Raw genomic sequence first — 14,105 nt, forward strand, 5'->3', positions numbered from 1 at the left:
GCCCCGCCCCGCCCGGCCCGGCCCCGCCTCGCCTCGCCCACCGCCCCTCCGCGGCCACGTTGGGGCCCGGCGGCGCGGGGGCGCAGCAGCGGGAGGAGGATTTTGTGAGGGCGTTTGCTTAATTTTTTAGTTTTTTTTTTTTTTTTTTTTTTAATTACTTTCTTAAAGAGCAGCGCCCCGTTGCCCGGCGGTGGCGCCGAGCTGAGCGGTGGGGTGCGGGAGGGGAGCGCGGGGCCGCCCCGGCTGGCGGCGTGCTCCCTCGCCACAACATGGCGGGCGCGGAGCCCTTCGCGGCGGTGCTGGCCGCCCTGCGCGGCTGCTACGCCGAGGCCACCCCGCTGGAGACCTTCATCCGGCGGCTGCGGGAGAGCGGCGCGGGCGAGGCCGAGGTGCTGCGGGGCGACGACGCCCCCTCCTACCGGACCTTCGTGGGGCAGTGCCTGGTGTGCGTCCCCCGCGGGGCCCGCGCCATCCCCCGGCCTTTAACCTTCCAGCAGGTAGGAGGCCGGGCGCGACTGATGGTGGCCCGGCTCGCACCTGCGTCGGGCCCGGGGGCGGCCGGAGCAGCGCAGCCCTCGCCGAGGAGCGAGGTCCCCCCCCCGCCCCGGCCACCCGGCTGGCGGAGCGGGGCTTTCCCGTCGGCAGCGGTAAGGGGCCGGGGGGAGGGCTCCGGTCGCTGCCGCCCTCCCTAGCAGGGTGGCGGGGCGCTTCCCATCCTCCACGCCGGCGCGGGGGCGGCCGCGCTGGGCCCCTCGTGGCGGCCGGGACTCCCCGCCGGGCCTCGGCTGCCCCCTCCAGCCGCCTCGGCTGGCGGGAAGAGGTGGGGGATCATCCCCCCCGCGCCTTCCCCTTCTTGGGGGTGGGCGAGAGAAGCCCTGGCGCCAGCGGGTGGGCGGGTGGTGACAGAGAAGGTCTTGCGTGGCTGGGGCTCCCCGACTCCCTGCTTGCCTTATGGGGTAGGAGCGAGCGGACCGCACATGGTTGGGGAGCAGCTGGAAATGAGAAATGCTGCTTTTCCCCCCACTCTGAGAGGATAGAGGAGAGAGGGGGGAAAAACTGCGGGGGGTGTGTGTGTTGGTGTTTAAGCAGAAGGAACTTTTTCGGAGAGGAAAGGATGCTTTGCTCTTGAGTGCACAAGCAAAACCGTGCAACGGTAGGAAACAAACCCCGCAAGCCCGCTGAGCGGGTTTTAGAACTGTGAACCGAGTGGTTTAGTTGGAACTTTTCTTTATGTAAAAGGAAATGGAGGCCTCAAGAAAATCAGTGTTCTTTCCCTGGAGGTTAGAGCCTGTGTGAGCACGTATCTACGGGCAGGGTGACCTGAAGGCCTTGGACTGCCGGTTGCTGAGGTAGCCCTGGGGAGTAGTGTGGTGTGTTTCCTGGGCATGGAAACCAGGATCAAAAGGGCAGATGTTAAAAGACTTCCTTAAAGCCGTAGGCTGTGTTGCTGCATATAAATGCCTTGTGGTACACACGAAAATCTTCCATTTTGGATGTAGCACTTGTAAATCATTAATACTACCTTGAAAGGTTTTGATCTGAAGCTGATGTCTAGGACTTGCGTTCCTGTTTATTTAAAGTGTATATTTTGGTTTATGGAAGAGTCGGTGATAAAAACTAATTTTCTTCTTTCTTTCTTTCTTCAGTTATCTAGTCAGAGTGAAGTCATCACAAGAGTTCTTCAGAGACTGTGTGAAAAAAGAAAGAAGAACATCCTCGCATATGGATACTCCTTACTGGATGAAAACAGTTCTCATTTCCAAATCATGCCATCTTCAAATATATACAGCTACCTACCCAATACTGCAACTGAAACCATTCGTATCAGCGGCCTCTGGGAGACACTGCTGAGCAGGATAGGGGATGATGTGATGATGTATTTATTGGAACACTGTGCGATCTTTATGCTGGTTCCCCCTAGTAATTGTTACCAAGTTTGTGGGCAACCAGTTTATGACCTTATTTCACATAATGTAGACTCACCCCCAGTGTTTGTTAAACAAAAGTTTTCAAAGCATAAGCGTAGTAGCTTGCTTGACTATATGCAAAAAAGACTTGTGTTTCATAGGCAGTATCTTTCAAAGTCTCATGGGTGGAAACGCAGACAAAGACTTGAAGCTAATGTCTCCAGCATGGGAAATAAAATCAGCAAGACACAAAACCTAGTGTCCAGTTGCCAGTATTCTGCAAAAGCTGTTTCTAAAGCAAGCAAACAGATCAGAATGGTTAGCGAACATCTGGAAGAACAGAGTAGCTCCAGTTTATATTTGTCAGCTACGGCACCATCTTTAAAAAGGAAGCTTGATAGGGAACAGCCTGAAATTCCAGCTAAGAGAGCGAAAGTAGAGGAGAAAATGAGAGAGGAAAAGGCTTGTAATCTCACTCCCGATGTAAACCAAAGTAGTTCCAAGAGATACGAAACTGGGTATGTGGCATCATATTCTGTAAGTTTCATTAAAGAAAAGCACGTTTCTCAAAGAAATAACAATGATATGTCTGGTCCTTCTTTAGTTCACACATCTTGTGACGGGAAGAAGTTTGTGGCAGGTGAAAGCTCTTTTCTGCGAATTGTTCAGAGTAACAGACCTGTAAAGTCCAGCATTGAAATGCAAGTAGAATCCCATAGGAGAGGAGTAGAGATGCATATGTACCAATCTCAGTTGGATTCTGTACAAATCAAACCCACGGAGGGTGTTTCTTCAATTTGCCGAAGGCGGGAAAGTCCCTTAGCTCAGTTGGCAAAGAAGTTACCAAATACGCTCTTGCGTTCTGCAGTATACATTGACAGGAAGTTTCTTCTGTATTCTCACAGGAGTTTCCAAGAATGTTTTCCTAAATCATTTTTATTGAATCGCTTGCAGGGCTGTCAGGCAGGTGGAAGACGGCTTATAGAAGCTATATTTTTAAGCCAAAATCTCTCAGAGCAAAAGCACAACCAAAGTCAGCCACATCACAACTGGAGAAAGAAGAAGTTGCCCAAACGCTACTGGCAAATGAGACATACATTTCAAAAACTGTTAAAGAACCATGGAAAGTGCCCTTACTTGGTTCTTTTGAAAAAAAATTGCCCTGTTTGGATATCTCAAAACAGTGTGAGAAAAACTGAGCTGCCTTCTCAGGCAGCCTTGCTTGGGGAAGCAGAGGTTCACGAGCAAGCAGAACAGTTTGGGAAAGAGCCTACTAAGTGTGTGACAAGCAGCAGATGTGAATCTGGTCACACTGACAACTTAGGCACTCCTCTTGCAAAATCTGTGCCTGGGGAGTCACAGAGTGAGGAGCAAAACCTGGGGGAGGTGTGTGATGCCGCCCTCAGGGATCTCCTCAAGCAGCACAGCAGCCACTGGCAGGTGTACACCTTTGTGAGGGAGTGCCTGGAGCGGGTCATCCCTGCTGAGCTTTGGGGTTCAAACCATAACAAGTGCCGGTTCTTAAAAAACGTGAAAGTGTTCATTTCCATGGGGAAGTTTGCTAAGCTTTCGTTGCAGGAGTTGATGTGGAAGATGAGAGTGAATGACTGCATGTGGCTTCGTCTAGTCAAAGGTACTTATCTTAAAAAACTAAGTGGCGGGGGTGTAAGGTAACCGGTGTTCACGTTTAAGGTGGGAAGGGGAGGGTATTGAATCAGAGTTACTGGGTTCATTGGTAATAACCATAGCTGAGAGTGCAAACCTACTAGTGTTTGTAATTGGTGGTAGAAGAATATTTAAGCCTGTCTTCCTTCCAAAACTTAGGTTTTCATTGTTTGCATTCATACATTTTGTGTTTAATAGGATGACATTTTCTTAAACACAAATTCAGAACCTGGGCCTTTCAAAAAAACTCTTTCTCTTCCACTCCTGCCCTGCAAATTGCAGTAACTGACAATTAATTGAATACCTGCACACGTAAGGAACAAGTTCAGAAAGAACTAAAGGCAAATCAAGACACCTGTAGTGGCACGTGTTCCTTTGCTGTGGTAGTGAACCTTCAGCCCACAGTGTGTTTCCCCCTCATGCACATACATCAGCCCTGCAAGAAGGATGTGCAAGGGTATGGGACCCATGCAATACGTGGGTTGCCCGCTGTGTGTCATGATTCCAGAGCCATTTTCTAGGAAGGAGAGCCCCTTACTGCTTCAGGCTGGGTGGCTGGTGGTGCAGAGGTCACCAGACTGAGTGGTCCCTGGCTGAAAGCTGTCGTGAGGGCATCATCTGATTGCTCCAAATTCTATACACATCCCTTCTGTTTAGTCCTCTTTTCAGATGAGGGGAGGTAGGTCTTGCTTCCTGGAAGAAGTCTTTCTTCAGATGCTATCCTACGACTTAAATCTAGGCTGAACCTTTGGTTCTGTGGTTGATTGCTGTAGGATCTAATGCACGTTGTCATTTTTCTGTGCTTCCATTCTCCATCTATACAATTTGGGTTGCACTTCCTTAATTGGTATATTTGCAGTATTCATTCCTACCTGGTGATGTACTTTGATCCTACTGTAATGTGAGCTGAAAATGATACTCCTTTTTAAAAGGTATGATAAGGTTCTGAAATTGCTACAGGTTCTTCGTAAGGAGGAAAATAAGTCTGATGTCTGAGAATTGATGTCTAAAGTAGGGGACATTTCCGCAAAAACCTGTTAATTCTAGCAAATATATTGATTCTTTATTCAGAAACCGTGGCTCAAAACATGGTTTTCAAAATGCTGAGAAGCTAAATACTTTTAAAAAAAAAACACTGTTTGGTTCATTGTCATTTGGAACATCTTATCTTAAAAAACATGTAATACTCATTTATTCTCTGGCCTTATTTGGGGAAAAGCAACACGTAGGCTTGATTTTAATTTTCATGAAACTACTCCCTTGTGCTTGAAGTTTAAACACACTTTGAATTGCTTTGCTGCACTGTAGGTGGGGTTTTTTTTTATATCCAAAAGTAGTAGTAGTGGTTTCTTGTCAGTTCCCTGAATTGTAGTCATCATGTACGTCTACTGTCAGGAACTTAGAAAACAAATGAAGTAGTTCCAGGACAGCTACTTAACAACATCCTGATATAATTTATGTATCACAACTGCATATTGCAACTCTTCAGTTAGAGATTTTCTAACAATCGTTGGATTTTTTTTTTTGATTGACGTTACCTGGTTTCTGTTGAAGTGAACACTGTTTTATCTCTTTATGGTAGTCTTTCCTTAGGTGCTGTAAGTGCATGAAATTGTCTCCGTCCTGAAGCGCACAAAAATCAAACAGGGTAGAGAACTGGAAACTTACTCCCATTTTATAAGTTTCAGTTTTAAGCCTCAGCTCTGTTGTGTGAAAATTAAGCTGCTTTTAACATGTCTGTGCCATAATTATGATTCATGCTATTCAGCTAAACTAATATGTCTACAATTTCTTCAAATTATCCTTTTGTATTTTGCTAAATTCTACTCTTAAATTTAATTACAGAGTAGTATTGGAAGTTGGAAAAAATACAGTACTGTAGCACAGGGTTTTATTCCCTACTCACCTACCCATATTTAGACATCACTACAAATCTATGTGGCCTAAAATTTGACAGTAGCTAGCAATATTCTGGGTTAATGATTTTTAGGCCATCTAAATGTTCTAAGTACTGACAGACTTAGGGTGGGGGGTTTTTTCTTTCTTTTTTTTTCTTTTTTTTTTTTACGGGAGCAATGACTTTTATATAGGTTGTCCGAAATAAAGCCTAACCCTGAAATTAATTTTCATGTAATTGGGAAATCTGAATATCATTCTCATCTCCAAGTAAGCCCAGTTAAATCCTGTTATTTTTGCAGTATGCCTAGGTGTTTTCATATTTTGACTTGTTTTTAAAAATCAATTTTATATTGTAGTAGACTTATTTCCATTTTATCTTTCCCTTTCCCTTCACAATAGTCTTGTGTTTGCGCATTAAAGATGTTGCACAATCAGTGTTGGAGGAGTAAAGTAAGTCTTTGGGCTACTAATAGCATGTATTCGTATCCTGTATGTCAATTTCTCACTGCAAATTAGTTTCTATGTTTCTACTTAAAGCTTGGATCACATTATTTAACGCCAGTGAAAATTTGGAGTGACATGTATGCAATTGTGCTTTTTTTTCTTTCCATTAACCTCAAGCTAACCAAAGAGTGTTATATGTGGTTTTTTGTTTGTGTTCTATTTCTTTACTAATACAAATAGTTGATATTTACTTTAACTACCTTTGAATTATAGGTAGTGAATGCGATCACTTTGTTCCTGCCCATGAACATTGTTTCCGAGAAGAACTTTTGGCTAAATTCCTGTACTGGCTGATGGATACCTATGTTGTTGAGTTGCTCAGATCATTTTTCTATATCACCGAGACCATGTTCCAGAAAAACATGCTTTTCTACTACCGAAAGTTTATCTGGGGCAAGTTACAGAACATTGGAATTAGGTAACATTAGAAAACGAATTGATCATTAATGGAATATGATGAAGTGGTTTTTGGTTTTATACATCAATTTTTTATACCCTTTAAAAATGACTGAAGCGCAGTGACAGAATCCCAAAGTAACCTTGGGAAAGTTAATTTTAAAAATACTCTATATGCTTTTACTGCTTTAATTTAGAAATCAAAACAAAACACCTCTACTGACATGCTGTAAAACCCTATTCAGACAGTATCCTTGTGGTTTTGGTTTGGTTTTTTTTGAAGCTTTATTTTTTAAGTTAGGGAATTATTTAAGATCAAATTTTAAGCAATTGAGAAAATAGGAAAGATAAGAAGGTGATTTTAATGAACAGTATTGTGCATACATCCCCATGGTTCACATCTTTTGGGTTTTCATTATTAATTGTTGGTGTCTGAGAGAGCTTTGGATCTGTTCAAAATGAGCATACTTGATGTGCTGTGTTTTAATAGCTGTTTTATATGCTGAACCTTTTGCACTCACAGTGGTCTGTTGGTCTGCAATGTTTTACACGTGATTTTTTCCCTCCTGCCCCATCGCTCCCTCATTTTAACATTGGTATCTCCAGTGCAGCTCTTCTGAATACGTGTTTGTATTTAATGGGTCCTCAGTCCCGTTTGCAGTTGTAGCATAGAATATGCAATTTAAATAGTAGTAGAATATAATTTTCAGTCCTGCGTATTCTGTTTGTCATGTCTTCAAACTAACAGCCTTAGTGTTGCAGTTAGTGTTTTACGTGTTTTTAATTTACTTCAAAGGCTACTTTTTGGCATAACATATCACCAAGTACTAATTCTACATGTCGGAAACAATGCTGTTTTTAGTGGGATATGTGACTGAAATACTTTTGGTTTTAGCTCTTTTGTACCTATTCCCGGTTTCCTAGAAAAACACAATGTGTAAGGACAAGGTGCTTTGAACTCCTAAAACCCTAGTGTGGGCTGATCCCGTTTTGTCTGATTTCCTCCCCATGTATTTCCCCACCGTGCAGGAAGCCCCTTCTCACTTTTGCCTCGGGAAGTCCCTATGGAAGCTGGGGAAGCATCCCAAGGAGGTACTGCTGGGTGCTTGCCGAAGGCATGCTGTAAGGACAGGGTGTTTGCTGTTGGCTACAGGATATGTAGCTATATGGACTTTCAGTCTGATCCCAGCAGCTGCACTAAGCTTTCACTCACAAGGCTGGGGCTTTCAGCAGTGCTTTTGTGAGTGCAGCATAACGTGAGGTCTTCTACTTTTACTACAGTTTACAGCATTCAAACAGGTGGCAAGCTGCCTATTTCACATGGGGGGAGAGAAATGGGGGTTTAGAGATATTGGGAAACAGCACTTTAGGGCTGCCTCAGCCATTCTGAGCCTCTCCAGGCACTATCCTCTCTTAACCAGCCAGTGTTTTCAGGCGCTGTTGGTGAATCTGTGCCAAAGGCTGGTGAGTGGCTTCCATCTTCCCCGGAGGAAGAGTATCTGGTGGCCTCAGTTGTTGCTCTAATGGCTGTGGTTGTCCTGGTTCTCCTCCTCAGCTGGAGCTGCTCATGGTGATTGCTCTGAGCTGGCTCGCAGGAAGGCATTCACAGCCAAGCATAGCCACTGATGCCTTTCCAGTTCTTTTACATCCTCCTTTGGGAGGAAGAGAATGGATGGAACAGGCTGGACTGTGTGGACCTGGACTTTCCTCATGAGCTTGTCATTTCACTGCATTTTTATTAGGGAGTAAATCCCCATCCTGAAAGGCTGTCCTTTCCAGTGCAAAATCTCACTCAAGGATACAGACCACAGTTCTGAGAGGGGACCTGAATCTGTCTGTTGGTCTTGCTCCACCTCCTTTTCCTGCCTCATTGCATGGGAAAGTATCGATTTGGACTAAGCTACATTGAACTGTAAATCCTGAGGGGGTGTCTGAGGGGGAAACATATTTTCCGGTCAGATGAACTTAGGGAGGTCAGAACCTGTGACTTGGGAGCATTCTGTTCTTCAGTATTTTCTGCTGTTTGCTTTAGTTAATGCCTGCTTATCAGATCAGTTCTTTTGAATTGTGCTACTGGATACCTAAATGCCCTTATGTTGTATACATATCCTGGTATCTCAGTTCACTATAATTTTTAATAAGTAGTAGGTCCCCTAAGTGTTTGGAGTAGAACAGCGCATTACAGTAAGTCCTTCCCTGGATCTTTCTTAACATAGTTTTCAGAAGGTTCTGTTCAACTTTGTTATTGTCTTTCAAGCTTCTGAAACCATGAGAAATATCCAACCGCCTATTGTCTTGCATAAAAAATATTTCATAATGTTAAAAAGTACTTGGCTAATCTGTGCTTAAATTTTCATTTGTGTTAATTAAGTTGTTGGGTTTTTTAAATTTTGATTTGCATCAAGCAGAAACGTGTACTCTCTTATTATTACATTGTCATTAAGATACCATGAAATTGTTCTGAAATTCAGATTCCCATGTCACTTGCTGCGGAGGTTAGTATTTGTAATTATCTTAGAAAAATATTTGGCTTCAGTTACCATAAAGAGATTAAATGTTTTGACTTACTGCCTTTCCTGTTGCTTACACTAAATGTATTTGTATTTTAGAAACCATTTTGCCAAAGTACATCTACGTGCTTTATCTTCAGAGGAGATTGAAGCTGTCCGTCAAAAAAAATATGTTCCTATGGCATCAAAGCTCCGGTTCATTCCCAAAGCAAACGGGTTAAGACCCATAGTAAAAGTGAGCGGTGTGGTTGAAGCACGAGCATTCAGCAAGGAAAGCAGAGAAAAAAAGGTTTTTATTTTCTTTGTTGTTTTATGTGGGTTTCATGTAGGCAGCTAATAAAGTGAGCGAGGTCTTTTATGTTAATGTAAAACTAGTTTTAACACGGTGAACTGGAACATTCAAATCAGAACGACTGAATTCGATCTACCTGTTGCAACTTAGCTTCTTCCTTCCCAGTGCTTCATTACCATTAGCCTGCAATTCCAGAATCATGTACTTCTGTTTGCAAGCCTGTCCTAAGGAAATTATTCTAACAGAATGGCATGGCCTGTCAGGTATTCGTGTTTTCTTTCTCTTCTGTTTGGATCATTTTCCCTCAGGCTTGCTAACCGTGTCTGGTTGTGGTAGACATTGGCCATCTATGGGAGCAGAAGAATGGAAATATCAGATTTTCAGTATTCTGAACTAATATGTCGTGTTTGTTTGACGCACCAGAGGGTGAAGGACGGATGAGTCCGGCCTGTTGTGATTTACCTGAACACTGATTGTGCACCTGTTGTGCCAGGTCAACCCAGGGGGCCGAACAGTGGTGAATTAGGTGTGTTACAGAAGGTCTAAGAAGCACAAGGAAGCTGGATCAAGCATAGTAGGGTATAGGAAGGGATTTGGGAATTACTGTAGTGTGGGAACAGAGACAGAACACACAGTGCTCACAGTAATCTATTTAACAGGCCAGTTAACCACCAGACATAGTGGGAACCCAGTTTCACTATCTTGCATGACTGCGTTAATTGTTTTTCCTTAAGGCTGAGTCCTGTTTAGCACACAGGGAACTGAATATTCCCCAAATGGGTAAGAGGTCAATGGCTTCTTAGTACTTCATGTTCAGTACGTGATCCCAGAGCAGATTTACAGGGCATTAATTAAAAGCTGTTCTGAAGCATTATTTCTTTGTAGTCTTTCTGTTACAGTCAAATTGTCAGATTTGAGAGTGTGCACACAGTTAACTTGGAAATAGCTGCAGTGCTTTAAAGGTGCTATTGCTCCTGTAACAGATCTGGCAAAAAGGGTGATATGAATGTATTGAAGAAAATGAAGGTTCAAAGTTAACCATGGTAGCTGGTCAAGTGGTTTGAGCTGATCTGACTGCTCTGGAGCTGAGCGAGAATATCTCCATCTGCTGAAGAGTGCAAGATAGACTCCTGTTGGAGTGTGCTGACAAACAACTGAGGACACTAAGGTCTTCAGCTGTTAAACTGACCTCATCTGTCTAAACTAGTCACAAAACATAGCTAATGATTTTCATAAATCGATGAAAGATAAGGTGGTGGTAGTATTACCTCTCTTCTCAGATAGTAGGCCGAGACAGAGAGAAGCGTCTAGTGCAAAACGATCATCTTATTCATGAATTCCAACCTAATGGAAGTGATGTAGTCTTTCTTTTTTCTTTTATTCGTTTTCCAAAACTTGCATGGCTCCTCAATTTGTTTCTGTCATAGCATTTTATCCTGCACTCTGTTCCAGTTTTTCATCCTCTACCATATCCAAATGCTCTCCACTTTCCTCCTAGCATTTAAATTGTAGTAGGAAGACGATCTTCCAGTTCTTTCTGTTTGACAGTATTCCAGGTTTTGGAATTTGGAAGCCAGTCTGGAATTGTAGGGGTAGTCTTGGCCAGCTGCTGTAGCTCAACACTGGAATATATGCAGATGAATTGCCAGAGATAGTCTCCCAAATATCCAGCAAACCAGTTTCTGATTATTGGGCAACTCCCAAACTTTGCTGCAAAATACATGGTGGAATGAGTCCAGTTCTGTGAATTTATCCTTAAATCACTGTAGATGTTGTTTTATTTCAGAGGTTTTACATATTTACTTTTTTACATATTTACATATTTGCTTTACATCCTTCTTCCTTTTTCGTTTGAACCAGTATTTTTTTAATTCTTAATGGGAAGATTAAAGGACTGGGAGGCAGCAGGGTTCTAAAAGATCTGATTTGTCTGAGAGTTTCTAGTCTTTTACTGCATTCTGCAGAGATTCCAGCAGATCTCTAGGTTTTGCAAAAATGTTAACAATTCTGTGGATTTGACCTATTCTGGGGAATTAAAAGGCTTAAGGGAATTCCTTCTAACATGAAGGTGAGAAGCTACTGTGAATACTGCAACTCCAGATCTCTTGGGTCTAGTTCAAACTGGATTTGCAACCAGTCTCAGTTTTCTTTTGCTGACTCACTTGCTAAAACCTATATGGCCATCAGTTTTGTGAAAAGATGAAGGTGTGCTTTCTGTGAAAAAAGCAACCATCCTGGGATAGGCTCATTAAGAAGGAAAGAAGTAACTTTGCTGATGATGATTACTTTAGTCTTGCTGCTTCTATTTACCTTTGACCTACATCTCTACCCTTGTGACTGTTTTTCTTAAGAACTATGACAGAAAAGATACCACTGCAATAATTCAGGAAAGTGTCTTAATTTTCAGAAATCTTTGTTTCATAAACTGGTCAAAAACATTTTGCAAGATAAGCCAATGAATGAACATAATTACTTACCTTCCGTAAAACAGTGAAGTTGGACCTAGTTGTTTTGGAAGCAGTGCCAGTAGTACACTAAACATTTTTAATGTGCTTTAGTTTTGCCAGCTTTTCACTGAAACGAATTGATTTTTTTCAGTGCAAAAATAAATGTTTTCAGATGAATTGGAATACTTCCATAATTAGTAGTTTCAGTGTATCAATATCGTGATCACAATACCACCATTGAGAGTGAGAAACCTTTTATGTTCTTTGTATACATTTTGGAGGACTTATCTGAAATTCCTAAGTGTTCTTCATGTGCAGTTTATTTATTTTCTTCAGTAGTATGGCTTGCCCTTTCAACATTCATTTGTTGCCATGTCTGTCAATATTTTTTCTTTCCGTAAGGTGTTTGCAGACCTAATCAACCTGCACGACTTCGCTGCCACTCTGGTGTATTTTAGTATTCCCATAGTTGGGAGTTAAATCTTTGCAAATGTACTTGCGTGAAGTACCTCCAGAGGCTGAATTGCTGGTGCAGCTGGAGTCAGCCTGAAGTTTTGGGGCTCTTGTTCTTTTTGCTGTTCTTGTTGTAGTGATAATCTCCAGCAGAGAGAATGAGTCATATTTAAGAAGTTACCTTCTGATCGGCAGTTTTTATTTGCTGGCGTCCATCTGTTTATCGCCTTAACTATTACACCTTCATTTCCAAGAGGCAAGCACAGAACAAACACATTTTCTATCAGATTTAAATGTCAAAAAAAAAAAAAAAAAAAAAAAAAGGAAATCTCAGAGACTCTTTTGTCACTTCCAAGTAGTTACTGCAGCTATTTTCAGGGTTTCTGAAAACTGCTGTTGACCAAAATAATATAGTAAACTTACAAAATTGTTCTCGGATTTCATCCAAATGTGAAATCTGTGTATTACATGGAATTTAATATGTTTCAGCATACTTTAAGGTGATTCTCTTTGGTCTCTTTTAGATGCATCACTACAACACTCGACTAAAAAATCTATTTAGTGTCTTAAATTATGAACGGACCATAAACACCAGTTTTATCGGCTCTTCAGTGTTTGGGAAAGATGATATCTACAAGACGTGGAAGAAGTTTGTTACAAAGGTTCTTGAATCAGATGGTGAAATTCCTCATTTCTACTATGTAAAGGTATGGTTTTTTAATTACATATTCAAAATAACTTTTCAAAGTCTACTTGTGCAGATGCTTCTATAGTTGTAATAGCTGTCATCTGAGTGCATAATTATTTCCTTTTCAAAATATTCAAAATAAACTTTTGTGCATACCTAACACAGGCTCTGGTTGTTTTTTTGGGGGGTGGGAGGGTTGGTTGATTTTTTTGAGGGTGGGTTGTCCCTACAGTAGTGCTTCCTCTACTTGGATATTTTTCTGTTGATCTTTCTGTCATGTAGCAGCTCTTGCTTCTACACATGCACTGGGTTTTTGCAGTTACATTTACTTGGGTATAAAAATAGGACAAAACTCAGATATGCTTTTAGGACCATCTTCCCAAAGGAAAACCAGGAAAAACTTGCTATGTGCATTTGTTTGTGCATTTGCGCATACAAATTCAGTATGTTTTTCAAAATAGGTATTTTTCTATCTCAGTGTCATTAATTTCTGTAAAAGTGAACACTGGAACTCTAGTGTCTCTCCAACAAGTTTCTCCTCCCACTTGAAAAAAAATTAGTGCTTGTCATATCCCACTCTTTGAAGGTGTTTCTTCTTAACACTTTTGTTTTTCAGTTATGTCAAGCGGGCAACCTTTGAGCTCAGTTCATAGCTTTGAATTAGGGCAATTTATACAGACATATGTAAATTACACAGTTTTATATACATTATAGTGGGACTTCTCTCTTGTGCTTTCATATGCCAGTTGTCATCCTGTCCTGAAATTACTTTCAGTGATTGTCTCGGTATCTTTCAAGCCAAAAAATCATGCTAATGACACAGTTCTCTGAAGATTGTTGCTTCTTTAGAATGTTTTGAATTTTGACTGTGACAAATAAAAGCAGAGTTAAAATTGCAGTATGAGGTTTAAGAAAAGTAAAACCTATGGCTTTGCAGCTTTTCAGAAGCCTAAGATGCCACCTCATGATCATCTGGAGAGGAAGGTTTCTTAAAATACTTAAACATATAAAAGTATCAGCAATAAACTTTAGTAAACTGATTGAAGGTTCCGTGATAGATTTAAGGTTACATATGGTATCATCTTCTGTTAATAACAAGGATTGTGCTAAAACTGATGGTTTGGTTATCCCTTGTAAGGGAAAAGTCATTGATGAGTGAGGAAAGGTTTTGCAGATAAGCAATGAGTTTTTGTTTTGTCACAGATTTGGACTGAAAGATGCAGTAATTTCACTCCTGTGTAATTTATCCTTCAGCCTTGTATACATACTACAACAATACCTTTTTCATACTACCACAGTGTTTACAGTGATACTGACAAATACATAATGGAAGATATTTTTTCT

The 14,105-nt window shown here is 41.7% G+C and overlaps 1 protein-coding gene across 1 annotated transcript in view; it reads left to right on the plus strand.

The window, feature by feature from the left end:
- The first annotated feature begins 230 nt into the window (after positions 1-230).
- TERT (telomerase reverse transcriptase) overlaps positions 231-14,105 on the plus strand; it is a 32,920-nt gene continuing 19,045 nt past the window's right edge. Inside the window, exons 1-5 of the mRNA XM_074147007.1 lie at positions 231-497; positions 1,647-3,540; positions 6,189-6,393; positions 8,981-9,170; positions 12,598-12,780. Coding sequence (XP_074003108.1) covers positions 270-497; positions 1,647-3,540; positions 6,189-6,393; positions 8,981-9,170; positions 12,598-12,780 — 2,700 coding nt within the window. The 5' untranslated portion in view covers positions 231-269. The remainder of the gene's footprint in view (positions 498-1,646; positions 3,541-6,188; positions 6,394-8,980; positions 9,171-12,597; positions 12,781-14,105) is intronic.

The sequence above is a fragment of the Numenius arquata genome, chromosome 4 (assembly GCF_964106895.1).
Source record: "Numenius arquata chromosome 4, bNumArq3.hap1.1, whole genome shotgun sequence".
In the NCBI taxonomy this organism is placed as follows: Eukaryota; Metazoa; Chordata; class Aves; order Charadriiformes; family Scolopacidae; genus Numenius; species Numenius arquata.